A 25,991-nucleotide genomic window follows, 5' to 3' on the forward strand; every position below is an offset into this window, starting at 1 on the left:
GTAATATTTTACTTTAAAATGTAATGAATAAACCAAGAATTACAAGAAGTGTAACAAATCAAAACTGCACTTTCAATGGCAATGTTCAATTCAACATCTGAAATGATTTTTTAATAATGCATTTTTGGTTTTATTTTTTTATGTTTTAAAACTATTTTTTCTAAGTTCTAGCAGAGGTGGAAGGACATTTAATAAAAATTACTTTTTTTGTTAATTAAAACATGTTTTTTTTTTTTTTTTTTTTTTTGGGGGGGGGGGGGGGGGGGGGGTTGTAATGTTGGTTGATCCATTTTATAAGCGCAATAAGGCACTTCAGGATGTGGGATATACTCTAATATCCACACGCCCCGGGCGGTTAGAGCCACTCGGCTTCACCTCGTGCCTTATAACACACCCGGGGCGTGTGGATATTAGAGTATACCCCACACCCTGTCGTGCCTTATTGCTTACATATTAAAATAATGGTTTTTATAGTTTGTCTGAAGAATGAAATTAAGTTTGAAATGTTTTAGATTGTTGTATTCTTTACACTTGCTCAAAATGCAAATATATTATGGTCCACTTTTAGAAGAGAAACCAATCAGTTATTGAATTGTAGTTATATGCATAACTACAATCAGCTGTGCTTGTATGTTTGCCAAATTTCTGTAGGTAAACAATGGAAATTATTTGTTTTGACGTAGGTAGGATTTTGTAAAAATGGATTTGACTGTTATGGTAAGGCACGTACCCGGTAGGCATCCTCCACCTTGTGTTTTGTGACATGTGGTTATGTGCTATGTTTTAAGAGTCAGTCTGCATATGATCTACAGCTTTCCCTCATGGTTTTTGGGTTTTCTAAATACAAATATTAAATGCAGCAGAAAAGTTCTATTTAATAGTAGTTCCTTTTGTGATTTATAATAAGCTAGTTAGTCGTGTGTCTCATGTTAAGAGACATATACAAATACAAAACAGAAAATAATTGATTGCATAAGTATTCACCCCCTTAAGTCAATATTTGGTAGAGGCATCTTTGGCAGCAATTACAGTCATGAGTCTATTTGGATAAGTCTCTTCCAGCTTTGCACATTTGGACACAGCAATTTTTGCCCATTCGTCCTTGCAAAATTGCTCAAGCTCCGTCAAGTTGGATGAGGACCTTTGATGAACAGCAATTTTCAACTCCTTCCACATATTCTCTATTGGATTGAGGTCCGGGCTTTGATTGGACCACTCCAGGACATTGACCTTTTTGTTTTTAAGCCACTCTTCTCCCAAGTCCCAGGTCGCTTGCAGACTTCAACAGGTTTTCCTCCAGGATTTCTCTGTACTTTGCTGCATCCATTTTGCCCTCTATCTTCACAAGCTTTCCAGGCCCTGACGCAAAGAAGCATCCTCATAGCATGATGCTACCACTGCCATGCTTCACGGTAGGATGGTGTTCTCAGGATGATGTGCGGTGTTAGGCTTGCACCAAGCATGGCGCTTAGTGTTCTGGCCAAAAAGATCTATTTTGGTTTCATCAGACCATAGAATCTTCTTCCACTTGGTCTCAGAGTCTCCCACATGCCTTCTCTCCCATAAAGGCCAGTTCAGCCGTGGAAGACTGTAACTCCTTTAGAGTTGCCATAGGCCTCTTGGTGGCCTCCCTGACTAGTGCCCCTCTCATCCGGATAGTTTTTGAGAATGGCCTGTTCTAGACAGATTCACGGTTGTGCCATATTCTCTCCATTTCTTAATAATGGACTTTACTGTGCTCCAGGGGATATTCAATGCCTTGGAAATGTTCTTATATCCTACCCCCGATTGGTGCTTTTGAAGAACCTTATTCCAGATTTGCTTTGAATGTTCCTTCATCTTCATGATGTAGTTTTTGTTAGAAAATGTACTAACCAACTGTGGGACCTCCCAGAGACAGCTATATTTAACCTGAAATCATGTGAAACACCTTAATTGCACACAGGTGGATTCCATTCAACTAATTATGACTTCTAAAGATAATTGGTTGCACCAGAGCTTATTTAGGTCTGTCATAGCAAAGGGGGTGAATACTTATGCAAGTATTCTGTTTTCTACTTGTAATTAATTTAGAAGAATTTGTAGATTTTATTTTTCACTTTGACATTATGATCTTTTGTGGTGTTGATCAGTGGCAAAAACTCCTAATTAAATCCATTTTGATATGTTGTAACACAATAAAATGTGGAAAAGTGGGGTGAATACTTTTGAGAGCCACAGTATACACACCTCAGTTCTATTATATACCTTCTCTCTCTCTCCCCCTTCTCTCTCTCTCTCTCTCTCTCACTCTCTCTCTCTCAATAATAATAATAATAATAATAATAATAATAATAATTGGATACAGCACCCTTTACCCCAAGGTGTCTCAGGGAGCTGCATAATGTAAAAAAACAAAACCAGGAATATAGTAATATCAATAATACACCAAAGCAAACAATGAACAGTCAATTCCAAAATACATTAGAACAGGTGAAATACAAATAAAAAACATTCTAATTTATTTTTGTTTAATAAAACAGTGCACCAGCGAATCAACCCTGCAAGTACCTGCCCGTGTGCCTCTGGGCGTCTCCACACAGCCATCCTGCCAGACATCTTATCCTGTTCTCAGATACGGATAATGTCATAATTAAGTCTACTGTTGTGTAACAGTGTGCAGACTTCATATAGAATAATGCCACACAATTAATATCTCACAGCTTGAAAGGGTACACTAGAGTATACCTTTGGCATTCTACTATACAACATAAGCCAATGAGATTTACTATGAATATGTCATTATGTTGGTGTTTTGGTGATGTATGACCCACTGATATGGCAGAAAAACAAATATTCATAGGATCACGCCTTTGAAGGTTTGTATTTTATTAAGACTTTTATCCTCTGTGTTTAGCCAGGAATTTCATAATTATTTTCACTTACAGTTGTGAAAATCTACTCCAAAACAAAACGTAGCCACCAGAGACCTTAATAGAAACCGTTGACCTTAATAGTTTCATATAAAGTATGTTGCCTCCAATGGGGCACTGCCAATCCAAACAAATGGCAAATGACCTGTAGCTCCCATGACTGAGTGGTTTGATCTTAGGTGACCACATGGTTCCAGATTTACATGGATGTTTCGGTTTTTAATATTCAGGGACCTTGACTTTCTTTAGGAGGTGAATTTTTCTGGAATCCCCTGGTGAATTGTCCCACGTGGTCCCTCCAGTATTCTGTAACATTACAGATCAGATCCAGGTTGAATGTGCTTCCATATCCTGGAGGGTACAACTGGAAGATGGAGACGATCTGTTTTCATTTGAAACTGCATGGACTCTGGATTGCTGTGTTAGTCCCTTCAAATGGCACTGAAATTGAGTGTCTATGATAATACTGAATCATGCAATGCATCATGCAGTAACAGCCAGACAGTAGTTGTGGTATTAATCCTCAGAGTGAGTGAATCACTACTGACATCTGCTGGTCATTTGAGTTGCTCTCAGTCTTTTGCCTCCCGGTATAGCTAATTTTCTACATAGAGTAGAGAGACAATTATCCGATCTTCGATCAACCGTACTGTCTACTCAGCCGAAGTACCTGTAATCACGTGATTAATTACGCACACAGCTTCTGCTGCTAAAACGGCTACAAGATCAAGCTGCCAAAAAAAGCACCAGCAGAATGAGGCAAACGAAAGTTACATAATTATTCAGACCACCCAAACCTTGCATTGTGTGCTTTAAATTGTTTTTAACACAATGACATCTTATCTTGAAACGACCCAGAATGTGTGTTCTGTAACTACACAGTGGCCGCTTACTGTCCCCATACCTCTAGCTATAATAAAGCCCAACGGAACACATACTGATGCAGATACCTGTACGTCTTTAAAACTTTTTTGTTTGTTTTATTATTAATAATAACTTTCGCAAAAACCATAATAAAATATTTCCAACACGGCATAGTGAAGCAACGAAATATGTTAAATAAATAAATAAATAAATAAATAAAAAAAAGCACTGAGCATTCCCTTATGAAAATAACCTACAGGTTAACTATAGAAAACTTCTATAGAATTTCTATATGTTTCTATAGAAGACCTATAGGCTATTGTATTGAACCTATAGGTTTTTTATAGAGAATTGGGACATTTGGCCTAAAGGCTATAGAAACCTATAGGTGCATAGAGAATTGGGACGTTTGGTCGATAGGTCTATGGAAACCTATAGGTTATTTTTGTAGGGGCGGAAACTCTACGAAATACGTGTTTCTATTAACTGATTTTTTTTTTTTTTTTTTTTTTTAAGAAATTAATATACAAATGACTTACTGTTTTAAAATGCCACATCCTGTTTGTCATATAAAGTGTATTTCATTTGTGAACATCTTTACACTGTCAATATGCAATAACAAGAATGCTGCAGCTGACTTACAAAAGCCGTCTAGGAACCGCACACACACAAGGAGACAGTAGGCTAGCTAGGGGGTGACAATCGTGATGCACAGGAAGTAGGAAGCTTACACACATTGCAGTTGATAAAGAGGAGGTTAGTTGTTCAAACTGGGAAAACAAAACAAAACAAAAAAAAAAAAAAACCCAAAAACCCGTTTAATTAAAGTTTAGAACATGTAGAAAAGCATCCTTAAGATAAATTATCAGGAATGAGGAATGTTAGCAGCTTAATGGTTTTGTAGTTTTATGTTTTCAAGAGCTGTGAATACTTTATTTGGGGTTTTAAAACCAACGTTTTATTTTATTAATTCAAACGACTGACCATACAATAATGAAATGCAGTTTAAAATTTAAAAAAAAAAAGTGGCGTTAGTTATTTTTGACATCTCCAACTGCAGCCGCCTGTGGATTTTGCTTTGCAGTGAGTATATTTGTTTTAGCGTTATTCATAAATCTGAAAGTTATGCTTTAACTGAAGCGAATAACAAATATATTTATGTAAAAGAAAAAAAACACCAACTGATAAGACTTGAGTTTATATTGTGGCTGACTTCCTCTGAACTTTCTGATTACGAAGATGGCTAAACACGTGCCACAGAAAAGGCATAGCCTACGGCACGACTACTGTAATAGTTCCTTTTTTTTCGAGTCACAATGAATAATTAAATTATAAAAATGTTCTTTGAGAAACTTTGTGAAAGTATGTCAGAATGGTTATGTGATTTATTTATTTTACTTCCTGAATTTGCACGGTACATTTAAACAAAATAAAACGCGATAGGGATGTTTATAAATTGATATTTTTACTTAAACATTTGGGCGAGTTAATGTCTACATGCATGAGGTTTGGATTCTACTTTAGTTATACAATATACTGCTAGATAGGTGATTTTAAACCTGCGTGCCACTAAAGAATGCCCTGTGTACTGCTGTCATCAGTTACAGCTCAGAAAGCAAATTCCATAATGTTTGCTATACAGATAACTTGGTACAGAAAACAGCTATAGAGATGAGCCATAAGGCAACAACTTCCATATATAAAAACTGTATTTGGGGTATGGGATAGACACCTTCAAACTATACAACACATCTTCTAAATTAGGTTTTTTACAATGATTTCAGGATGCATGTTTGTTGGTGGGTTTGTATGAGGCCATACAATTCCAACAGACTTATTTCCTTCCATTCAGTATTTGCAATATTTGCAGCCTAATAATATTATATATTGATATTTTAATTTATTATATCTTTTCTGTTTTCATTTTAGGTTTTGTCAGTGGCTCCAGGTTCTGAAATGTTTCACTTCAAGTTTGTAAACCACAGCAACTCACTACTGCAAAACATGAACCTACTGCGGGAGCAAGACTGCTTTTGCGATGTCGCCCTACAGATTCACAATTTCACATTCCAGGGACATAAAGTTGTATTGGCTGCCTCGTCTCCCTTTCTGCGGGACCAGTTCCTACTTAACGATTCGAGGGAGGTTTCCATCTCAGTCCTGCAAAGCTCAGAAATTGGCAGACAGCTGCTGCTGTCTTGCTACACAGGCATACTGGAGTTCCCTGTGAAGGAGCTGGTGAACTATCTGACTGCTGCCAGCGCTCTGCAGATGGGTCACGTGGTAGAACGGTGTACGCAGGCTGTGTCCCAGTACCTTGACCCAACGCTTGCAGATATAAAAGGGGTGATGACTTTTAATGAGGCACATCCGTGTTCTCCATCTTCTGACGGGGATGAATTGCAAGAAACCATAGATGGATTTGACATAGACTCTGAGGACAGCACCCATGTAGTGAAAAATGTCCCCTCTTCTATAATTCCCTTCAAGTGTGAGCGCTTTGTTTCCAAATCTCTAGCCTTGTCCGTTGAAACCTCTGGAAGCAACACGCAGGACTATTCCAGAGACGACTCGATTGACCAGGAGGTGGTCAGTGGAGACGTTTATGTGCTCGCGGCCCAGGAAATCGAATTCCAGGGCTTAGCCTCGAGTAGCCTTGAAGAGAGTCTGCAACACGACCAGGTCCAGTCTTCTTTGATCAGCAAGCTGATGTCGGAGAACTTTATCAGAGAGCACGACGCCATATTGCAAAAGCCCTATTACTGCCGGAAGTGCAGCAAATTCTTCCAGCACCTGGAAAACTACATCAGCCACGTGAAAGAGCACAAGATGTACCTGTGCTTGCGCTGTGGCAAGACGTTCTCGCAGAAGAGTAACCTCACCCGACACGTACGTGTGCACACTGGAATGAAACCCTTCGAGTGCCTGCTCTGCAAAAAGGCCTTCAGCCAGAAGGCTACACTACAGGACCACATTAACCTTCACACGGGCATCAAGCCTCACAAATGCAACTACTGCGCAGTGCATTTTGCACATAAAGCAGGACTGAGGAGGCATCTGAAGGATGTACACAGGAAGAGCAGCTTGGAAAACACCTGTGAAGAGGTGGAAGCACTCATTGTGGACAGCGATTAGCAGAAAAAGAAAGCAAGCACACCTGTTGACGTGAATGCTGGCTCATGCAGATGTGAGAAGGCACAAACTCATGGTGATTTTCAGAGTGTGGTAACTTGTACAGTTTACACAAGTTTGCAGTCCTGTGTGGAATGAGGTTCATGTAAATATGGAGGGTTTAAAGAGTAAGCAGTTTTAATAGGTCATTTAAATTGATTTCACATTTCCCTTGCTATGTTATGGTGTTTGCCGTCATTGAGTGGTTGTTTTGCTAAAATAATATGCATTGACCTGGCTTTGATCTTGTTTAAAGAATACTGAGTACTGGCACCAACAGCCTTCATCAGTACATTCACATCAAGTGGCAATGACTTGGTCTACATGCAGTTTAGAAACGCCAAATTCCCTCTCCTTTGTTATTCTGTGAGTAAAATAAAAGGGATAAAAAAGTTTTCCCTGCTACATTATAAGACACAAACAGTACTATTGGGTAACAGTTAACACAGGAAGTATTGTTGTTCTTGTTACACTTGTCTCTGTTGTATTTTAGTTTATAACTTTAATTATTCTTGAACTGTAACCTGGTATGACAGTGTAACATGTGTAAGTCACTTTGGATAAATGCATCTGCTAAATAAATAAAGTAAAAATAGTTACTTTCAAATTCTAAGCAAGTTACAAGCTTACCAGCGCCATTAATCAATAAAACAAACTTTTTTTTTTTTACTTCAAATATTACAAATAGTTCCTTGTTATAAAAAAAATTATATTAATGTTGGTCTTCGTCATCTGCACGGCTTTTGTTGAAGTAGAGCTGGAGTATTCCAGCTACGATTGGTTTGACCTTGGAATGGCACCACCTCCCTAAAGGGCTTGATGAAAAAATCTCAAACGACCGATTGATCCACTTTGTACAGAGGAGTATCGGCTTTTACACACATTTTGACAAAATCTCAAACCGGTGTTTCACGCTGTTCTTTGGCAGTTGTAAGATGCTGAAATGATCCAAACACAGTGGTCTGTTTCAGTGTTTTCGATGGCCCTGCTGTTTCAGACTCATCTTGTTTACATTTCCTTTCATTAAATTTATGTTTAGTGCTTTCCATGTGTTCTACAATGGTCTGTCTGCGAGTGTAATCTACAGCCTTGCTGCATCAAGTAGAAAACAGCACATTACCAGAAACTTGTTCTTGCCAAACTCGTTGACCCCTATCTTTAGGGTTGATTTTTATTGTTTTCTTTGAATAGCTCTGATTACTAAAGTAAACTGAACTTGAATACCCGAAGCAGTTTTATTAGACAGGTATGTTTAGGTAAGTTTAAAACAAAGTTGCCTGTGTTAATGTTTATATATTATACGTGTACTGATTTGGTTATTATCAAACAAACAAAAAAAGACTTGCATGTTTTTTGACCCTCCCCAAGTGTAAAACTAAAAAATCTCCAAACGCATAGAGAAATCTGTGTTTTTCCATGTTGATATCTGATTTTTTCCGTGTTATGCCACAGCAAATGGATTCCTAAGATCCCTGGTCAGGAAAGTGACATAGCACATACATATCACGCACATTCCTCATGTTCTAGGAAGAGCATTGAAACAGTTCAAAATCTGTACCAAAGGTTCTCAAGACTCCAGCAGTGAAGCTGCTGTTTAAAGAACTTCTTGTAAACCCAGTTTAAGAAAGCTGCACAGTATTGTCAGATGCGCAAGGCCAAACTGGAACACTGCCGAACATTTAAGTACACCATCCCATATTTTAATATCAATTTGGTCGTTTTAATTTTCGAAGAATTTCCCTCCCTTAAAGAATACTGCATGTAAGCCCAAATTGCCCGAAAGATACTACCAAAATAGCAAGTCAAAAAGGTGAGACTTATTTTTATTTTTGCATGTAAACCAAGCCGATGTAACCTTTGAAGCTACTTACTCTTTGAACAATGCCTTAACAGCACAGAGCTGTTTCTGGAGTATACAGATTCCAGTATTCCAAACCTCATGGATGATCTCGGCCACAGGTCCTGAGCAGAGCAGTCATTGTCAAGCTGTATTTGACAATTGGAATCTGCTGTTCACTTGCGTGGGGGCTTCCAAAGCCTGTTCTCCTGTAGTAGCAGGACTTGGTACAGTGTCATTAAGACAAATGTCACAAATGCACTGACAACATAGTACTGATTTGGTGGAAATCAGACTATTTGAGTGGAACTCCAACTCCCTTTATTAAAGGAAGGACTGGAAAAGGAAGGATTAAGCACTTGTCATATAACAGCTATAACTAAAGGATGACACCAGTGTATTTGGAGGTGACCGTCTCCCTGTCTAGTATATAAACCTTTAATTGTATGAAGACTTCTCTCCTTGTACACTTGATGCACCCTGGTTAACTTGTCTTGACTTTTAGTCCTGAAACTCTCCAACAGCTCCTTGGTTTGAAACTGCTAAAAAGCAAAAAAATAATAACCTGCACAAAAATGGTTTAATATACAAAGCTACTGTGCATAATAACATTGTGAGCATTCCTATTTGATCATTGTTAAAACAGCACATATTTCTGTATCTGTATTAGTACAAGCTGCCTTAGTGCCAGTCACTTTCATTGTGACAATTAGCATGCTTTTATAATTAATACTTTTCAAATTCAGTCAAGTCCAGGCTAGGCCTTGTGGACATTGAAATCCAATGTATTTTGCTGTGTAAGGACTTCGATAATTTATTTTTCTAGTACTACAATGCTGTAGGTAAAATAAAATTGAAACTGCTGCTTCTACCTGATCGCTTGCTTTGCAGCAGGTGTGATCCTAGGTAGAGCAGTAAAGTCACAATTAATTGTCACAAAGTAACAATTGCGTGACTAAATAAATCCTTGTATAATAAATGGGGGTGGTTCTTTAACCTTTAATTAAATTAATTAATTGCCTGTGTAAGAGAAACTTAAGCGTATGATATTGAAATGTCATTTTTCAATATATGGAAAACTGGAAAAAGTGGTGTATAATTCAAAATGTTAATGTAACATTATTCAGCAGGTTTCATTCGACTATGAAGGAAAATTAGTTCATTCTATAGGGTAATTATCATTTTAGGTCATACAGCAGCTGTATGGGACAGAACACACCCGTTTTAATGTTTGGGACACAGCTGAGTTATTTGATTTCTCAGTTAACTTCTATTATCAGGGTTTTCCAGATTAAAAAATTCTGTAGCTGCCACAGTGGTGTCATTGACAGAAACAAAAGTTAAAACACATGCTTGCAATGACACCACTGTGGTGGTGGTGTCATTGACAGAAACACAAGTTAAAACACATGCTTCCAATTTCACTAGGGTGTCCTTTGAGATGTAACAATAGACATATTGCATCAACACAAACCATTTAAATAAAACAGAACCATCCAAGACTGAGGATTGTTTTTTTTTCCTGTGAATCTCCTCACTCATGTCTCCCATAGTATCTGTCTGCCCCATAGGGACCCTGTATTTGCATGGAAAAAAGTTGGAATTGTAAAATGTATCATTCTACTTAAATATGGAACACTAATGGTATTTTTCAGGTTTACGTGCATCTAACAACAAAAAATGGTTTAAGTAAATTATCAGCTAAACTATGTACAGTATCTACAGCATTGTATCTAGTTTGTAATCAATCCATATCTTAAGGAAACTGGTCCCTATGGCAACACACGCAGGTATTTCTAGGTCAGACGTTGTAGTTTAATAAAATAGTCATGTGGCAGCAAAGTGAGCATCACGCCCATTCAGGTAAACTGCTTTGCTATTATGATAGCTTGGATCTCTTTCAACAAGTGAATCAATTTAAGACCTACAGACAGACCCTTAAGGTATAAAGGGCAAGTGTCCCATCGATAAAAATGCTTTCTTATTTTTGTAATGAGGTGCGCAAAACAGGGTTAAAATGTACTGGCAGGTTGGTTCTGGTCATCCCAAGATACTTGAGTCAATTCCTTGTGTACTTTCAGGGGCTAAACATGAGATCATTAAAACAGACCCTTATAAGAGATGGTTTGCAGTATTTCAAAGTATGTTTTAAAAACAGTAAAGGAAGCATGCAAAGCTATTCTGTTGCACTGCTGACATACAGTAACCCAGATTTACCAATAACAAGTAACGAGAAAATAAAATAAATAATATATATATATATATATATATATATATATATATATATATATATATATATATATATATATATATATATATATATGTGTGTGTGTGTGTGTGTGTGAATTTAGACAAATATTTCTATTACACTATAAATATCGATTATTTCTGGATATTATGACAATGCATGTATAATATCCTCACCTTTTACTGGGATCATGTTTATGGATATTCCTCCCACGCGGCATCGGGTCAGCTACAGCAAACAGACGCTACCCCTTTAAATAGTGAAGCGATACCTTATCTAGATTGTTCCAGGCTCCTCCTTTCTCCTGCCCTTCAGTTGATCTGCCATTTTTCAGGACATAAAAATCTGGAGCAGAAGGTACATTTTTTTTTAATTTTAGATTTCTTCCACGCAGCTACTGCATTTAACCAGCAACCTAGTCAAGATCCTTTTTGGATGATATCGCTGCAAATTTGTACGTGAGAACGGTAGCCTATTTGTTTTCGATTATTGGCGCTAGACTTTGCTAGAGCAAATCTCTAGACACCATGTCTAGGTGGAGTAAGATTGAAACGACAAATGACCCTCTTACCATTACTGTGTTTCTACCTCGAATTGAATTTTAATAATTGGTGGCTCCCATCCATAGATGTACTTTATTTTTTAATAAGTTAAATTTTTTACAAAGTGAAAAAAACTCCTGACAGCCTCGGTAAAAAGGGGAAACTACACAACTAATTTTGAGCACGTCTCGTTGTGTGACTGAAAGCAGTTTTGAGAATGCTTATAAAGTGAACATTTGGATGTATGTACTTCCCGTGGAGACCATTCAAGATAATAACGGTGCGATCGGGAATACATAAAATGCTGGTTTAATTTAATTGACATGATGATGTCTGTGTGTTCACCCTGTCTAGAAGTGATCCTGTGTATGTCTGTGCTAAGTCACGTGACAAGTCTGTTTCAACTGATCATTCATTAAATAGAGCTTCTCTAGCGCTAGGCAGCTGGGCTGCTTTCTTCACAGGCGGACTGGCACTTTCAATTCTTTGTTTTGGCAGCGTACACAGAACTAGTGGCAAATGTGCATGCCCAGACAGATATAACAGCTGTTTTGCATAAAACAGTGTTTCGGTTATAGGCTACCCCTACATTTGAAATCCAGGATGATGTTTTTAAACCGCTTGTGCGTTACTTTTTTTTTTCTTTCTTGAGAAAGTATTTGGGATTTTGGTTTCAAAATTAATGTTTTTTAAATTTTTTTTTTTTTATTTTACTTATCATAATGTTATTCTCTAATCCAAAAATTGTTATAGTCAGCACTCAGGGTTGTAAATTATCAAATTATTATTTTAGCTGATACACTAGTTCATTGACAACAAAAACTGTTAAACGGCTTTTGATACATATAGTTGATAAGTCATTTTTGAAGTTAATTATGCAAACGATTTATTTATTTATAAATAAAAACGCCAACCTTATACCATTACCCAGTTCAGTTAAATTGACATAAGATTCTGGGAGTATATAGTTGCATTTATCTCAATGCCCCAACCTACAATTTTACATGTGGATGTAGGCCATTGAGATCTACTTTTTCATGATGGCTCTGTTTGTTTTTATAGCTTTGGCTCTTGCACTGTGAGTAATATTATCCATTATTTACCTGTTGATAGTTTGGTTTTCCAGTAAAGCCAACTGCTACAACACTATAAAGTTCACGTCCTACAGTTGCAATGTATTACCTGTAGCACCAGTAACGCAGGAAGTGTATTTGGGCAGATGGAAACAGAGAGGTAATTCCAGTTTAAGAGAACCAAATTCCGGGGAGGTGTTTCCTCTAATTGTGCTAGAATTTCGTAACCCGGTCCTGGGGACCCCCTGTGTCTGCTGGTTTTCATTCAGTTCTAGTTACTTAAGTAGACCCTTAATTGAGCTGTTCATTTGTTTAACTAGACCTTTTTAATAGTTTTCAGATCTTAAACAGTTGTAGAGTTCAAGTTACTTATAAAATGTTCTAGCTAACTTAAAATATGCAACTGTTAGGAGCTGAAAACAATTAAAAAGTTTGGATTCAGCAAATTATCACTATATTAAAAGTCTAGTTAAGTAATTGAGAGCTCAGTTGGAATGCAAACCAGCAGACACAGTGGTTCCTCAGCACTGGTTTGGGAACCACAGTGCTAGATGATATGTAAAACACAAAAGGTGGTGCAAGAGCTGTGTAACACACTGTTTTGAATGGGACCTCATTTGCTGGGGACAACCTATGCACATATAATTATAATTTGAAATAATGTTTCGAGTGCTGTCCATCAAAAAAGTAATTGATATGTAATGACCCTATTGTAACATGTATGGCTGTATTTTTTGGCAATGTTAATCTGCTGAGGTAAAACGTCAAAGGTCACAGTTTTATAGGTTGTCTGACAACCAACTGCAATCTCACTACCACCTGGACAGTTGATATAGAGGGAGAGAAATTCTATGCAGACATAGACAGTAACCTGGAATTACCAGTACAAACTGCAGTAAGAATATAACAATGCATGATAACAGACTAATCAAAACTGTTGCAAAAACATAATTGTTTGTTGTGTTTTCTGTTTTATCTCACAGGCCTAATGCAACATGTCTTCGAATTCGGAAATCCTTCACTTCAAGTTTTCAAACTATGGGGATTCAATGCTGCAAAAAATGGACCTCCTGAGAAAGCAAAACAGGTTTTGTGATGTCACGGTGTGTGTGAACGATCTGGAGGTCCAGGGGCACAAAGTGGTCTTTGCTGCTGGATCATCTTTTTTGAGGGATCAGTTCTTGCTCAGCGATTCCAAGGAGGTTAAAATCTCCATCTTCCAGAGCTCCGAAGTGGGGAAGCAGTTGATGCTGTCCTGTTACACAGGCATTCTCGAATTTCCAGAGCTGGAGCTTGTGAACTATCTGACGGTGGCAAGCTTCCTCCAAATGGGTCACATTGTTGAGCGATGCACCCACGCATTGTCCAAGTTCATCAAGCCCAGTGATCCTTTGAAGAGTCAAGGTGTACAGAAAATGGGTTCTTCAGAACCCCTAGAGGACCAGTCCACTGCTGCCGTGACAGTGGAAGAAGTTGAGGAAGAAGGAGATGAAGAGGAAGAGGAAGTGATCATGCAGACCAGTTCTCCAAACATCCAACAGGTAGATGACAATACCGATGGGGAAGACAATGCAATCACAATTGTGAAGGTTGAATCCATCAGTGAAACATCTATGGCTAACACTAAGCTTCAGAACCACTTTCCATCATCTGCACAAGCCCCATTACATACTCCTGAGCCTCAGCATTCCCTTATTAACTCCACAGTGGAGACCAGAATTGGGGACATTGTGTCACGCCAGTCACAGAGCTACAGTTCTGCTGCTAGTTCAGATAGCATGTTTGCTGGGAAAAACACATTTGGGGGCCACGCAAGGACACAAGATAAATGTCTCCAGTGGTACCACCAGTGCCCCAAATGCGCCAGAGTTTTTCGGCAGCTGGAAAACTACGCCAACCACCTGAAGATGCACAAGCTGTTCATGTGCTTGCTGTGTGGCAAGACGTTCACGCAGAAAGGCAACCTCCACAGACACATGCGGGTTCATGCGGGCATTAAACCTTTCCAGTGCAAGATCTGCGGCAAGACTTTCACGCAGAAATGCTCTTTACAGGATCACCTGAACCTGCACAGTGGGGACAAGCCCCACAAATGCAACTACTGCGACATGGTGTTCGCACACAAGCCTGTGTTACGAAAGCACCTCAAGCAGATCCACGGGAAAAACAGTTTTGACAATGCAAATGAAAGGAGTATCCAAGACGTTCCGGTGGATTTTGAATATAGCAGAGTTCACAACACCGATGCAGAAAATGCAGACCACAGCCTTGGGAACTGATGTGATATTCTAGTTTTGAGACTGATGATAAAGATTTTCCAAAAGAGTTGGATATTTACAGTATGTAAAAAGACTAAAACATTTGTAACAGGATGAGGGCTCATTTGCATCTGTGGTTTTAGAGTTTTAACCTCACCTCATCTCGTCTCACCGTCAGGGAACTGGACAGAATCTGTAACGGCAGTGTCACACATAATAATGCCCGCTGCACGTGGAAATACTGGAGTTTTAAAAAAAAAACTGTTTAAATTTGTTAAGCAGAAAAGGTGTTTTATTGGCGCATTCTGTGTGTGTAATGTATAGATTATTTGATAAGACTAGGGGTGAACTGTGATACTTTCTTTACGTGATCTAGCATATCATAATAGAAGTATGTATCGTTTGTATCGTGATTCAAGACCAAATGCAAAACATAGCTCATTGTAGATCACCAAATGGTTCTTGAATAAAGAAAGTGTGTTTTATAGTTGATATATATGAACTCTCCCTATCTTTAATTTTTTAGTCTTAACAAAATGTTCCATCACTAAATTGATGATTTTATTATGCCTTATACATATCTTATCATGAGATTAGTGAATCACTACACCCCTGGATAAGACTGTTTGATTTACAAAAAGTGCTTAGTTTATTCATGTATGGATCCCTTAGACTGGTATCAGTTGGGTCCATGTGGAAACAGATCATCATAAATCCTCTTGTTGACACATGTAAACATTCTGTACATTCCTAATGTAGTTAGACTGTGCAATTAAATCTAATGTAGGAAAGTCATCCTGAGTTAAATAATTCAAACCGAAGACCCCACTTTGTTGCACTTTATCCAGGATGAACATGGTGTTGTAATATAGGCAGTTACATAAAGGGGGTTTACAAACAACTAGCAACGCCTGTAATGTAAAGCATGCTGCTGTATCCTTCACACAGTCACACACAGTCACATCTGGACTGCCTGTAGTGGTAATACACCCTACTGGCAGTGTAATGGGAGGTAGAAATCATGTTTTGTTTATCCCCTATAAGGTGCTGAGTTACTTGTATAGGTGCTATTGTGTTTTTGCCAGTGTTACTGAAACTTAGAAACATTAAGTCCCCAAATAAATGATATTGTTGTCCATGATTGAATGAACTGCACATGTTTCATTATAGCTGCTATTGAGTACAAAAGTTATGAGATGCCAAAACATGCTTCGGTTTAAAAGTAACAACAATATCAAAATGTTTTGATGGAAATATGTCAGTCACTGCCTGTTGATTGATTGCTATACTTCTCCTCATGTGCATTCATAACAAAGACAAACACCATACTGCTGAGCCCCCAGAACAATGATACTTGGACCAGAACTTCACTAGACAAGGGTCTGTAAGATGGGAATTTTGTTTACAAGCGACAACCAAAAATGAAATATTATACATAAGTGGCACCTGCATAAAAATAAACTAAACATTGCACACATTTGCATATATAGGATTTTGAAATAAAAGGGGGGAATGTTGCAATAGACAAGTTAATTTCTGCAAATATACCCAATGGTAGATCCATTAAAGATGAAACAACTTTCATAGTCAATATCAGTTGTTCAGACCCTTGTCCTTAGTATATTAGTTTACTAGCCTGCTGTTTTGAGTGAATGTATCTTTCCTGTACTACACAACCTGTCTGCCGTTTGAGAGTCAAGTGCATCTACAGTTGGCATCAGTATAGACAAATATCTTGCATCATCTGGTCATATAAATAGTGTTTGTTTTTATTAATAAATCAATAGCATTTGGCAGTTATGTTCCCGAGAATAACAGCAGCTCAGCAATGCGTTCAAAAGCAGTGTCCGAAGCAGGTCTGAGACAGGTGCAGTCTTGCAGTCTGTGCTGCTCCAGAAATGTCACAGGGACTCAGTCTATTACAGTTCAAACAGGCATTAATCCCTAGGTGCACTTGGTTATTGCTTTCTGCTTGAACATCTAAAGGCGTTCAATACAGTATAGACTGCCGTGGGCTAATAGTATTGTGGTGTTGTGGGTTTGTGTTCCAACTGCTGCAGAGGTGCAGCATGTTGTCTAGTTGTCATGTACTTCATCCATATTTAGTCAGCTTTGCATGGTGGGATAATGTAGACTGGTTGTTATCACTAGCAGCAGACTGGAATTAACAGATACAATACAGCTGTGTCATCAACAGGCTCCATTATCATACATTTCAAAGTGCATTGTCTTCTTAACTCTTCTAATATGTTTTGTGCCTGTTTGACCTGACAGAGGATCACACTTACTGTAGCATAAATGGTACAATCATTTTGTCATTACTTTTTCTTTCTTGGGATGCATGGCCATATATATAGAAAAATGACATCATTATAGCATTGAACAGATTATATTATACACAGATTTTTGAGAATGCTTCATATAAACTTATTTTTGATTAAATAGTTTGACACTCAAAATAGTACCAGTTATGCATACAGTAATAGTCAGTTTCGTGAACAAATGTTATTTAATCCATCTTCGTGGGGGGATGGATTTAAATAATTGCTTTGTGAAAAGAGCATTATTTATTTATTTTTTGGTCAGTAACAGATGTTGCCAAATGCTCAACATAAACAGAAGGGTGTACTAGAGCTTGTGATCCATGTTATTAGTAAATAAAAACACCCTGTTCATAGAAGAGGGAACTGACCGCAATCTTTACCATCCTAAATGCATGGCTGTTTTATGTTTGATACTTATTTTTTCTAAATTAAAAACAGTATTAAGCTTTTTAAAACAGAGACAGTTGTAAATACAGGCCAGTTTGTTTTAGCAGGGTGCAGATTAGTCTGCAGAAGGAACATCATAAGGCATTGCAATGAACACATGGGTAAACCATGAAGCTGATTACACTGTACGTAACATTTAGAGCAGTTGAAAGATGAGAAAAGCATGAAGGGTGTGTTTGGCTAGTCTAAGCAACACAAACTGCCAGCAGGAAATCGTTCAGGATTTTAATTAATTTTACTTTGCGTGGATAAATGCTTTTTTAGACTGATAAGACTGTTTCGATGTACTTTTTTCAGTTCTATCAGAGTTAGCAGTGTTAAATATGTGCTAAGGGATCACTGGGATTATGAGCTGTTTATTCAATTATGCTTTGCTTGTGTTTATGGACTTTGTTAAACCTGTCTGCTTTCCTTTACCTTTTTTTACGGAAATCGCTCTCTTGTTGCAATTCACCTCGATATCATCGATTTCGTGTATATCTACGAAGTTAAATCCTCTTTTCGAATCAGTCCTGTCATACTTTCACACAGCACGATGTAATTCGATAAGTATGTATTGCAGCTTTCGTGTCTAGCACAGGGTCTCAACATGATGCCTCTACTTGCATCGTTAAACGGCTGATTAAAAAAAAAAAAAATTGGGAAACCACTAATGGTACAAATTAAGCAATACATAGTCAAGTTTTTTTTTTATGTATCATCCTCTTAGCTTCACGATTCTTCCAATCATTGAGTGCTTCTGCCTCCAGTCACTGAAATACATTTGATATAATGTGTTAAGGAACAGCTCTCCCTCTCTAGTTGTCAGATTGTCTTTCACCATAAACTTGTGTGACATAGGCAGGATCAACAAAGTGTCTGTGTAGTTGTAAGAGCCAGGTAATGTGTACTGATAATGTGTAGCATGTGTTACATATTATGGTGAAAGTGAATCTGGCCACTACAACTCAAGAGCTGTTCCTGAACTCAGGTCAAAGCACCTTAAACAATCAGTGAAATGCAGCATGTGCGTATTAAGCAATACAAACCGCTCAATAACGAGTCATTATAAGAGGACTGTAAAATATTCACAAAAAGGGCAAAGATATCGCTTTACTCGTGTGATTGGTTTGAGGAGGATCACAAACTAGTCTAGCAGTTGCATGTGTTTAGTTTAACTCGCAACATCAAGTATGTCAGTGACATACATCCCCTGTTACGGTTGTAAATACAAAATTAGAGGCATCAGTAATATCAGTTGCTTTGAACTACAGCTACTGCACCAGTAGAAATGTAATGTTGTTATACAGACAGTACAAAACTGTAAAGTGTGACCTGTTGATATGGGGATATTTTTAATAAATAGAAAACAGTTACAGGTCTTACAGGTTTTAATCTTGGTGAAATAATAAAGAAATGAAATAATGTACTGCACTGACAGATGTATTTTTACAGTTTAACCAATAGGTGGCACCCTTTCCACTCATTTTTGCAGCAGCTCCTATTGGCAAGTTTATCCCTGCTTTTTAAAAAATTGAGACTTTTTTTTTTCTGCTAATATGAATACAAAATCCTGTTTATTATAATTAAGTATATTTAAAACCTAACTCTGCTGCAGTCTCACCTTCTGCAAGAAATATAACAAAAAACTAAAATTACTTGGGAGTCACTCTGATTTTTTCCCTCATATATATATATATATATATATATATATATATATATATATATATATATATATATATATATATATATATATATATATATATATATGAAGTCATATATATTCAGGGTCAACTACCTACTGAAAAGCATATTAGCCCAACAGAAGATGATGTCAAGTTGTTTGTCAGAATACCTGGTGTAAACTATATGCCACACTATTGAAAACCGCAAGAACTACCCCAGCTCGCCTTGTGTGACGTTAAATGTTTTATTAATTGTTGCCAGCTGTATACGATTAAATACAAAGGTGACACATTTCATTCAGAACAGTACGCACCCAAACAGTCGTGCATGTAGCCTATCACCGACAGCTTTGCTCCAAAATACATTTAGTGTTTCATTATTAGCCACGGGTCAAGTAACATTTCCACTTAAACTAGACCGGCTACAGTAAACAGTTTATCCATGTTTTTTTTTTTATAACTTGTGGTTGCATAACCCGCGTACTTCAAACAGCGTTTATTGCACGTCTCATAAACACTGATCTGATCTTACAAGTTCTCCACAGTAATACTGAAATGCAGCACTGTCTCTTTAAAATCATAATGTAGCCTACGCCTCGAAAAGCGGCTTGCTCCGGCTTTGACACTTTACATCTATATCCTTGCACAGCACAGAAAACATAGTACCTACAAGAGGGGGAGCGCGGCTCTGAATTAGAGGCGATGTTTTTTTTTTAAAACACGTTTCTGGCACTGCACGGGTTTAATATTTAAATACCGTTGCAGTGGCTTTGCTGTCGTCGTCTGCTGCGAGCATATTACTAATCGCTAAGCGGAGGAATACGAGTTCGAGGGAGCTTCTCAGTTTTGACAGGAAAGAGTGGACCCTAAGTGAACATGTCGTCTCAGAGGGAGGGAGTGTGGACTACAACTGAAGCAAATGATATTTTTAATTCAGTTTTATGACCCGTGGTATTTTTGCGTGAATTATTTTGCTTCTGTGAAGTTACAACTGATACAGTTTTTTTTTTTTCTTTGTGTCGACGGAAAAATGGATGTTTTTTACTCTCTTGCTTTAGCGCCTGAGGTAAGTGACCAAAATTGTAAGTTCACAGTTGGCTGTGCGGTTGACAGCGTACGTTGTTTTGTGATTATCCCGTCTGTTGATGGCTTTCATACTGTTACATTACAATTAGAAAAAACAAGCAGCTGCTTACGTGCAAATACACCTTGCTGTCAAAAAAGAAAAACACAAGTAATTGCAAAGAACATCAATTTCCTTGAGGTGTGCATATGTGGGCGTGTTGTTACTCTAAACTGCCAAGCAACTAATGTCAAGTTCTGAACTAAAAGCACGGCGAGTTAGAGTACAGGATTATGTAAACATCAGTACAGTAGTCGCTTGCGTGCAAAGTGGTGACGGCAGTGGCATTGAAACTATTCTGTTTTGTTGACAAAGTTGCCATACTTGCGTGTGTTGAGACGTTGTTTAATATGCAGTGTTTGAACTCTGTTAGGTTTGTCATACTGATAAACTATTTAGTGTAATTGACTTTAGTTATATTGCGAAAACGAACCAGTAAGCTACTGTGTAGTGTGTCTTTAGCTGAGGGTGTGTAGATGAGACATGGTATATCGCAAATTGATACATTTCAATAACCTGCTTCTGTATCAGGTGAGGTAAGGGCGATACACCGGGTATACCTCAGTCAACCCCAATACAGTGAGTGGACAATCAACTCCACAGCTCGGTATGCAAACTCTTCGTAATAAATGACATGCATGGGACTGTTTACATCATGTATTCATGTATATTGGTTATACAACACCACAAACATAAAAGCAGATGTGTGGGAATGCAATGGTGGTGGTGATTACACGATACAAATAAATCACCCACTCACTTATGCTTGCATAACGGTGGCACATTGCATCGTGCATGTGCAGGTAATTGTATTCAAGCTGCTATCACTGTTACTTTATCAATAGTATAATGTACTCGAGTTGCTTTCTCGTGTTTCACTATCAGGTTAATCCTCCTACTGTTCGTCCAGTACGGTGTATGTGCTTTCTAGCACACATGCTGGGGTAAACACTTGTGTTAATCAATGTGCCTGTATCAAAGACACTGAAGCATGAATGTGAATGATGTGTGTCTTGAGCACCAGGATATGTTTCTGTCAAAATAATGTACATTAGCATGTTAAATAGCTGTTTAACGGTTTAAAAAACAAACAAACAAAAAAACTTCCCTTAAAATAAAGCATGGGCTACAAAAGTTTAGTTAACAGGTTTTTTTTCTGAATGAGGTGCTATTCATTTTGAGTACCCAAGGCTCTAAATTTGCAGGACCTGTGTGGTTTTGTACATTGCAAATAAGTAGCTTTTTCTCTGCAAAGTTCAAATTCAGTATAAAAGAAAATAAGAAATATTAGTTTGTTTTTTAATCCTAATCTATCAAAAAAATAACAGTGATGTAATTATCCAACTACAGAGAAGACAAGTGCTTGCAAACAAAGTTTTGTGTGATATTAATTATAAAATCATTCAACAGTAAAATTAACTTGAACGGGTTGACAAAACGGAGAGAGTTTAGCTGTGTAAGCACATCATAACCGATGAGGGTTGCAGCTCGAGCTTTTTCAGCTGACCAGTCGATTTGATTGACTGTTTGACTGTGAGAGGCTTCTTGAAAACCACAGCCCTATGAATTCGACACAATCCTCAACTCAACTAGCAGTGTCAATCACACACTATAATAAACCTTCAAAGATCCCACTTCAAATTCAAAAAGAGATGAAGTGCATTTTTATATGCGGCAAAGCAACATGTAAAAGGGCCTAAATAAATAATTATTAGTATGATTTAAACCGAGGCCCATGCCTCGGGTGCCTCATAGCTGGCTACAGCCTTGCATTATCTTTATAAATCATGGAAATGTAAAATTGAGGAACCTGGTCTCCAGTGAAACATCTTGGCTCTGAAGAATTTATGCTAGAAGATCAAAACATGTCATGCAGTGGAATCAAAAGCTGAACCGTGACAGATCTGTTTCACCGTCATTTCCTTAGGAAATGTCTTGCGATGCACAGGCCAGTTAACAACTTCCTGCCTGGAAGGACTTCAGAAGTGAGCTTCCTCTCTGTATTTGAAATGTTTGAAACAAGTGGGAGCGAACTTTAGATTCAAGCTAGCACTACTAACTTGGATTATAGCAGTGGCTAATATGGCATGTTGATTGATCTTTTAAAAAACAATGGTACAAAGACATAGTATTGGCCATACAACACACAGGATTACAAAGGAGGAATGTATATTTTTTAAATTACATGTAGCATTTTGTTTAACATTTAACATTTATAATTTTGCTTAAATGTTATAGATATTGGCTTTACAGTATAGCGTGTAAAGCTCATTCTTTTATAATCATTATTAATATTACACTTTAGTGTTGTAAATGCTGGAGTCATATTTATATTGTTTTTAAATACCACACTCTTGGGTAGCTTTTCAAAAAGCTTGTAATAGGATACAAATATTCAAAATATGTTCTTGAAGTTTAAACTTTTAAGAAATGAATCTATCACCCTTATTTTAAATGCTGGTCATGATGTTACCTAGGATAGGTTACAACTAGACTATCTTTAAATGCAATCCAATAATGTGAACATGTTTGTAAAATTAGCCAAATAATGTACATGTCCAAAAATCTGCGCCTTTGAAACATTTACCACCAGCATTCCCTCTAAGCTTTCTAGAGACTGAGAAACTTGCCGTTTTGATTGAGAAAGGGTCAATTATCAGTGAGAAACCTTTGACCTCAACTGTTTCATTTATTATTTTTGTTGCGTTGTTCAATTTTGAAACAATATTCCAACAGAAGTATCTCAACAATTTTACAATTTGCTTTAAATTTAAACATACAGGTGTACAAGATATTTCTTCTGCCATTGCCTCAGAGTCATCCTCTTGATTGATTGATTAATTAATTAATATATACACATACATACTGTATATACAGTGCTCCCTCACTATAAGGCTCTCTGTTATAACGTGCCAAGGATATAATGCTCCTACAGCATGTCCTCCAATTCCCTATACTAGTGATTCATGCAATATTTCTACAGTAAATACAGTACCGGCGTTGTTCAAACAGTAAACTACTGTTTTATACTACTGTATAAAACAATTGTAACCATCTTTACGGCTTCTGATTTCCCATTTTTGGGAATAGCAAATTCTGTTTTTCTCCCCACTTTTTATCAGTGTATTAATAATTTAACACGGCATTTGAACTTAAATATAATGTTGATCATTAAAATAAGTAAATTAATAAATATTACCACAATTCTTTATTTTTTATTAAAGCCAATAGTTTTTCAATAATACTCATTTTTCTGTAATAGTAAGTAAAGCACCTGAAAACACTTCAGACCTGTCATAATGTTTATAGACGTCACTTAACCGAAGAATTGTGTTCAGAAAACAAATGTCCAGCACTGTTGTGAGAATCCTATTCACAGTGTTCATGTGATACTGTAGTTCAGTCTACAAATGAAGGTGTTTTGAAAAGACCTGTTTATCTTATTGCTGGCATTACAATTACCAGGATAAAATATGAAACATTGATAAAAACGCATAATAAATCCTCGAGGTTTGAGGTTGATATTTATGATAATAACATGCAAAAGTTGTTGCCAGTAATTGCAACAGATGCCTTAGATGGGACGCTGTTTACCACATTGTTCAAAAGATTGCAGACTCATTTTGTTTGGTTTTAAAACCAAAAGTGAAAGTAAACAGCCTACATTTTCAAGTTGGGGTTTAGAAAAGCAAGACAGTAGGTGTTGCTGTATAGTAAGTAATAACAAGGAAATTCAAAAACAGTGAGGATCGCTTTGTAATGGCAGCCCAACCCAAGGGACCATCAGAAAGTGGCCTTTATTCTCATGCATATCTAGTAGTAAAAGGATTACGCGTGGTCACTGTAGACCTGTGATAAGGAGGACTAAATGCAGGTTTGATTGTGTACTTGGATTTCTGTGCAAACTGTATATTAGTGAAAATGGTTGACCTAATAAAAATGATTTGCATTCTTTAAATGTAAAGAGACAATGTGAACAGAATCCCCCTGCTCTGAGGTGTATGGTGCAGTAGGCAAGGTGTGCAGTGGTCAGTCAGGCTGTGTTTCAGAGAATGAATCAGGACCTAACTTCAAAACGCACCTGCTGCCACGCTTCTAAAACATGCATCTAAGACATTTTCTGTTTACAGCAGGTTTTTTTTCTCCATTCAAAAAGTGTTTCTGATGTAGTTTTATTTGTAATTTCTTGAATGATAAACTAACAGCAGTTACAGTTACTGTGTTTTTTAAAAAGGTAAAGTCATGGAAAAAGAGCTCTGAGTAATTAGAAAAAGTATGTTCTCTGCCAAATACATGTCAGAAATCGTGTATTTGGAAGTAGCTGGTAGCAGACCTAAGTTGTTGAAATCAACTTAAACTTAATACCAAATTAAAATTCACAATATCATGCTTGCTTGGGTCTGTTTCAGAAATGTGGTGTTGTAAATGTACACCAAGCTAAACAAATATATTAAAGTTCTCAACTGGCTTAAAGTAACGCAAAGAAACTAAGCATCTTTGGATAAGGTACAAGAGCATGGAGAAACTTGGCCTGTACTGTATATAGGCTGACAGTTTAGACCATGGCTATAGTGACAGACACAATTGGTCCCTTGCTGCTTTCACGTTTTCAATAGCACTGACCTTGAAGGACCTGGCTGTATGGAGACTAGAGCGTGGATTGAGTAGTAGTAATAATAATAATAATAATAATAATAATAATAATAATAATAATAATAATAATAATAATAATAATAGTATTTTTCTAAAGAAGAGATGACTAATTCTCAGTGGGTTGTTTGCAGCACTGCTTTTACCCTTTTGGTTTTACTCTTTTCCTGGTGTGCCTTTGTAAAAGGTGATTTAAAAAAAAAAAAAAGACTTTCCTAAACCTGAAGTTTTAGTGAAGTGACATCTAGGACATTACAAATCACACAGTATGTATTACAATAGCATAGCAACTTGTGACAGTCTTGAATTTATGCAATCTAGTCCAAGGATAAGTCTTCACATAGGCATTGGGATATATTGGTTGCTACCAGTGGTTTTGGAAAATACTCTTATTGATATAAGCCTAGCTTGAACTGGTTAATTGCTGAGCTGGCATTTTAAACTAAGTCTGTTTAGAGGTGTTAGAATTTTGTTTAAAGATTTAACTATTGTCAAATATGAATGTCAAATATAGTTAACTTTTTTAGTATGTATAAAGTGTAAGGCTACCTGTAATATTGTGTTGCACAGAATCTGTGCTGGCACACTTGTTCATGCTGTACTGTAGTAGTAGGAGCAGTAGTCCTGTACTCGGCCCTGGTGTTAAGCTTACAGTTTGCACGAGGTCATACATTGGCATCCCAGGCCTGCCTTTCAGTTATGAATGGCACACAGCTTTTGCTGCCAGACAATCTGAAGTGCATGCGTGCATGTTTGAAATTCACGTATTGGTCAGGACTTGAGTCATTAGAAGTCCATATACCATAGATGTGTAAAAATAATCTTGCTCAGTGTTCCCTCATCTTTTTATTGAAAATCACTGTATTGAGAGTTTTTGA

General features: G+C 37.3%; 3 protein-coding genes across 5 annotated transcripts in view; all 3 read left to right on the forward strand.

The window, feature by feature from the left end:
- The first annotated feature begins 4,492 nt into the window (after positions 1-4,492).
- Positions 4,493-7,566, forward strand: LOC121303506 (zinc finger and BTB domain-containing protein 26-like). Its single transcript, XM_041234227.1, has 2 exons — positions 4,493-4,532; positions 5,706-7,566. The coding sequence occupies exon 2, from the start codon at positions 5,733-5,735 to the stop codon at positions 6,909-6,911; it is 1,179 nt and encodes a 392-aa protein (XP_041090161.1). The 5' UTR covers positions 4,493-4,532; positions 5,706-5,732; the 3' UTR covers positions 6,912-7,566.
- A 3,775-nt stretch (positions 7,567-11,341) lies between these two features.
- Positions 11,342-16,523, forward strand: LOC121303507 (zinc finger and BTB domain-containing protein 26-like). The gene is made up of 2 exons (XM_041234228.1): positions 11,342-11,389; positions 13,631-16,523. Exon 2 carries the CDS (start codon positions 13,643-13,645, stop codon positions 14,924-14,926), a length of 1,284 nt encoding a protein of 427 aa, XP_041090162.1. The 5' UTR covers positions 11,342-11,389; positions 13,631-13,642; the 3' UTR covers positions 14,927-16,523.
- Positions 16,524-20,023: 3,500 nt separating this feature from the next.
- The window catches only part of LOC121303538 (roquin-2-like), a 43,891-nt gene continuing 37,923 nt past the window's right edge, over positions 20,024-25,991 (forward strand). Inside the window, exon 1 of one of the 3 annotated variants that reach the window (XM_041234294.1) lies at positions 20,024-20,406. The gene's annotated coding sequence lies outside the window, so the exon portion shown is untranslated. The remainder of the gene's footprint in view (positions 20,407-25,991) is intronic. The other 2 variants (XM_041234295.1, XM_041234293.1) reach the window with 2 other exon arrangements.

This window comes from Polyodon spathula, chromosome 33, assembly GCF_017654505.1.
Source record: "Polyodon spathula isolate WHYD16114869_AA chromosome 33, ASM1765450v1, whole genome shotgun sequence".
NCBI lineage: Eukaryota > Metazoa > Chordata > Actinopteri > Acipenseriformes > Polyodontidae > Polyodon > Polyodon spathula.

Bases quoted from the DNA above. Each gene is read 5' to 3' on its own strand.
- LOC121303507 (XM_041234228.1), top strand. From the start codon at position 13,643: ATGTCTTCGAATTCGGAAATCCTTCACTTCAAGTTTTCAAACTATGGG.
- LOC121303506 (XM_041234227.1), top strand. From the start codon at position 5,733: ATGTTTCACTTCAAGTTTGTAAACCACAGCAACTCACTACTGCAAAAC.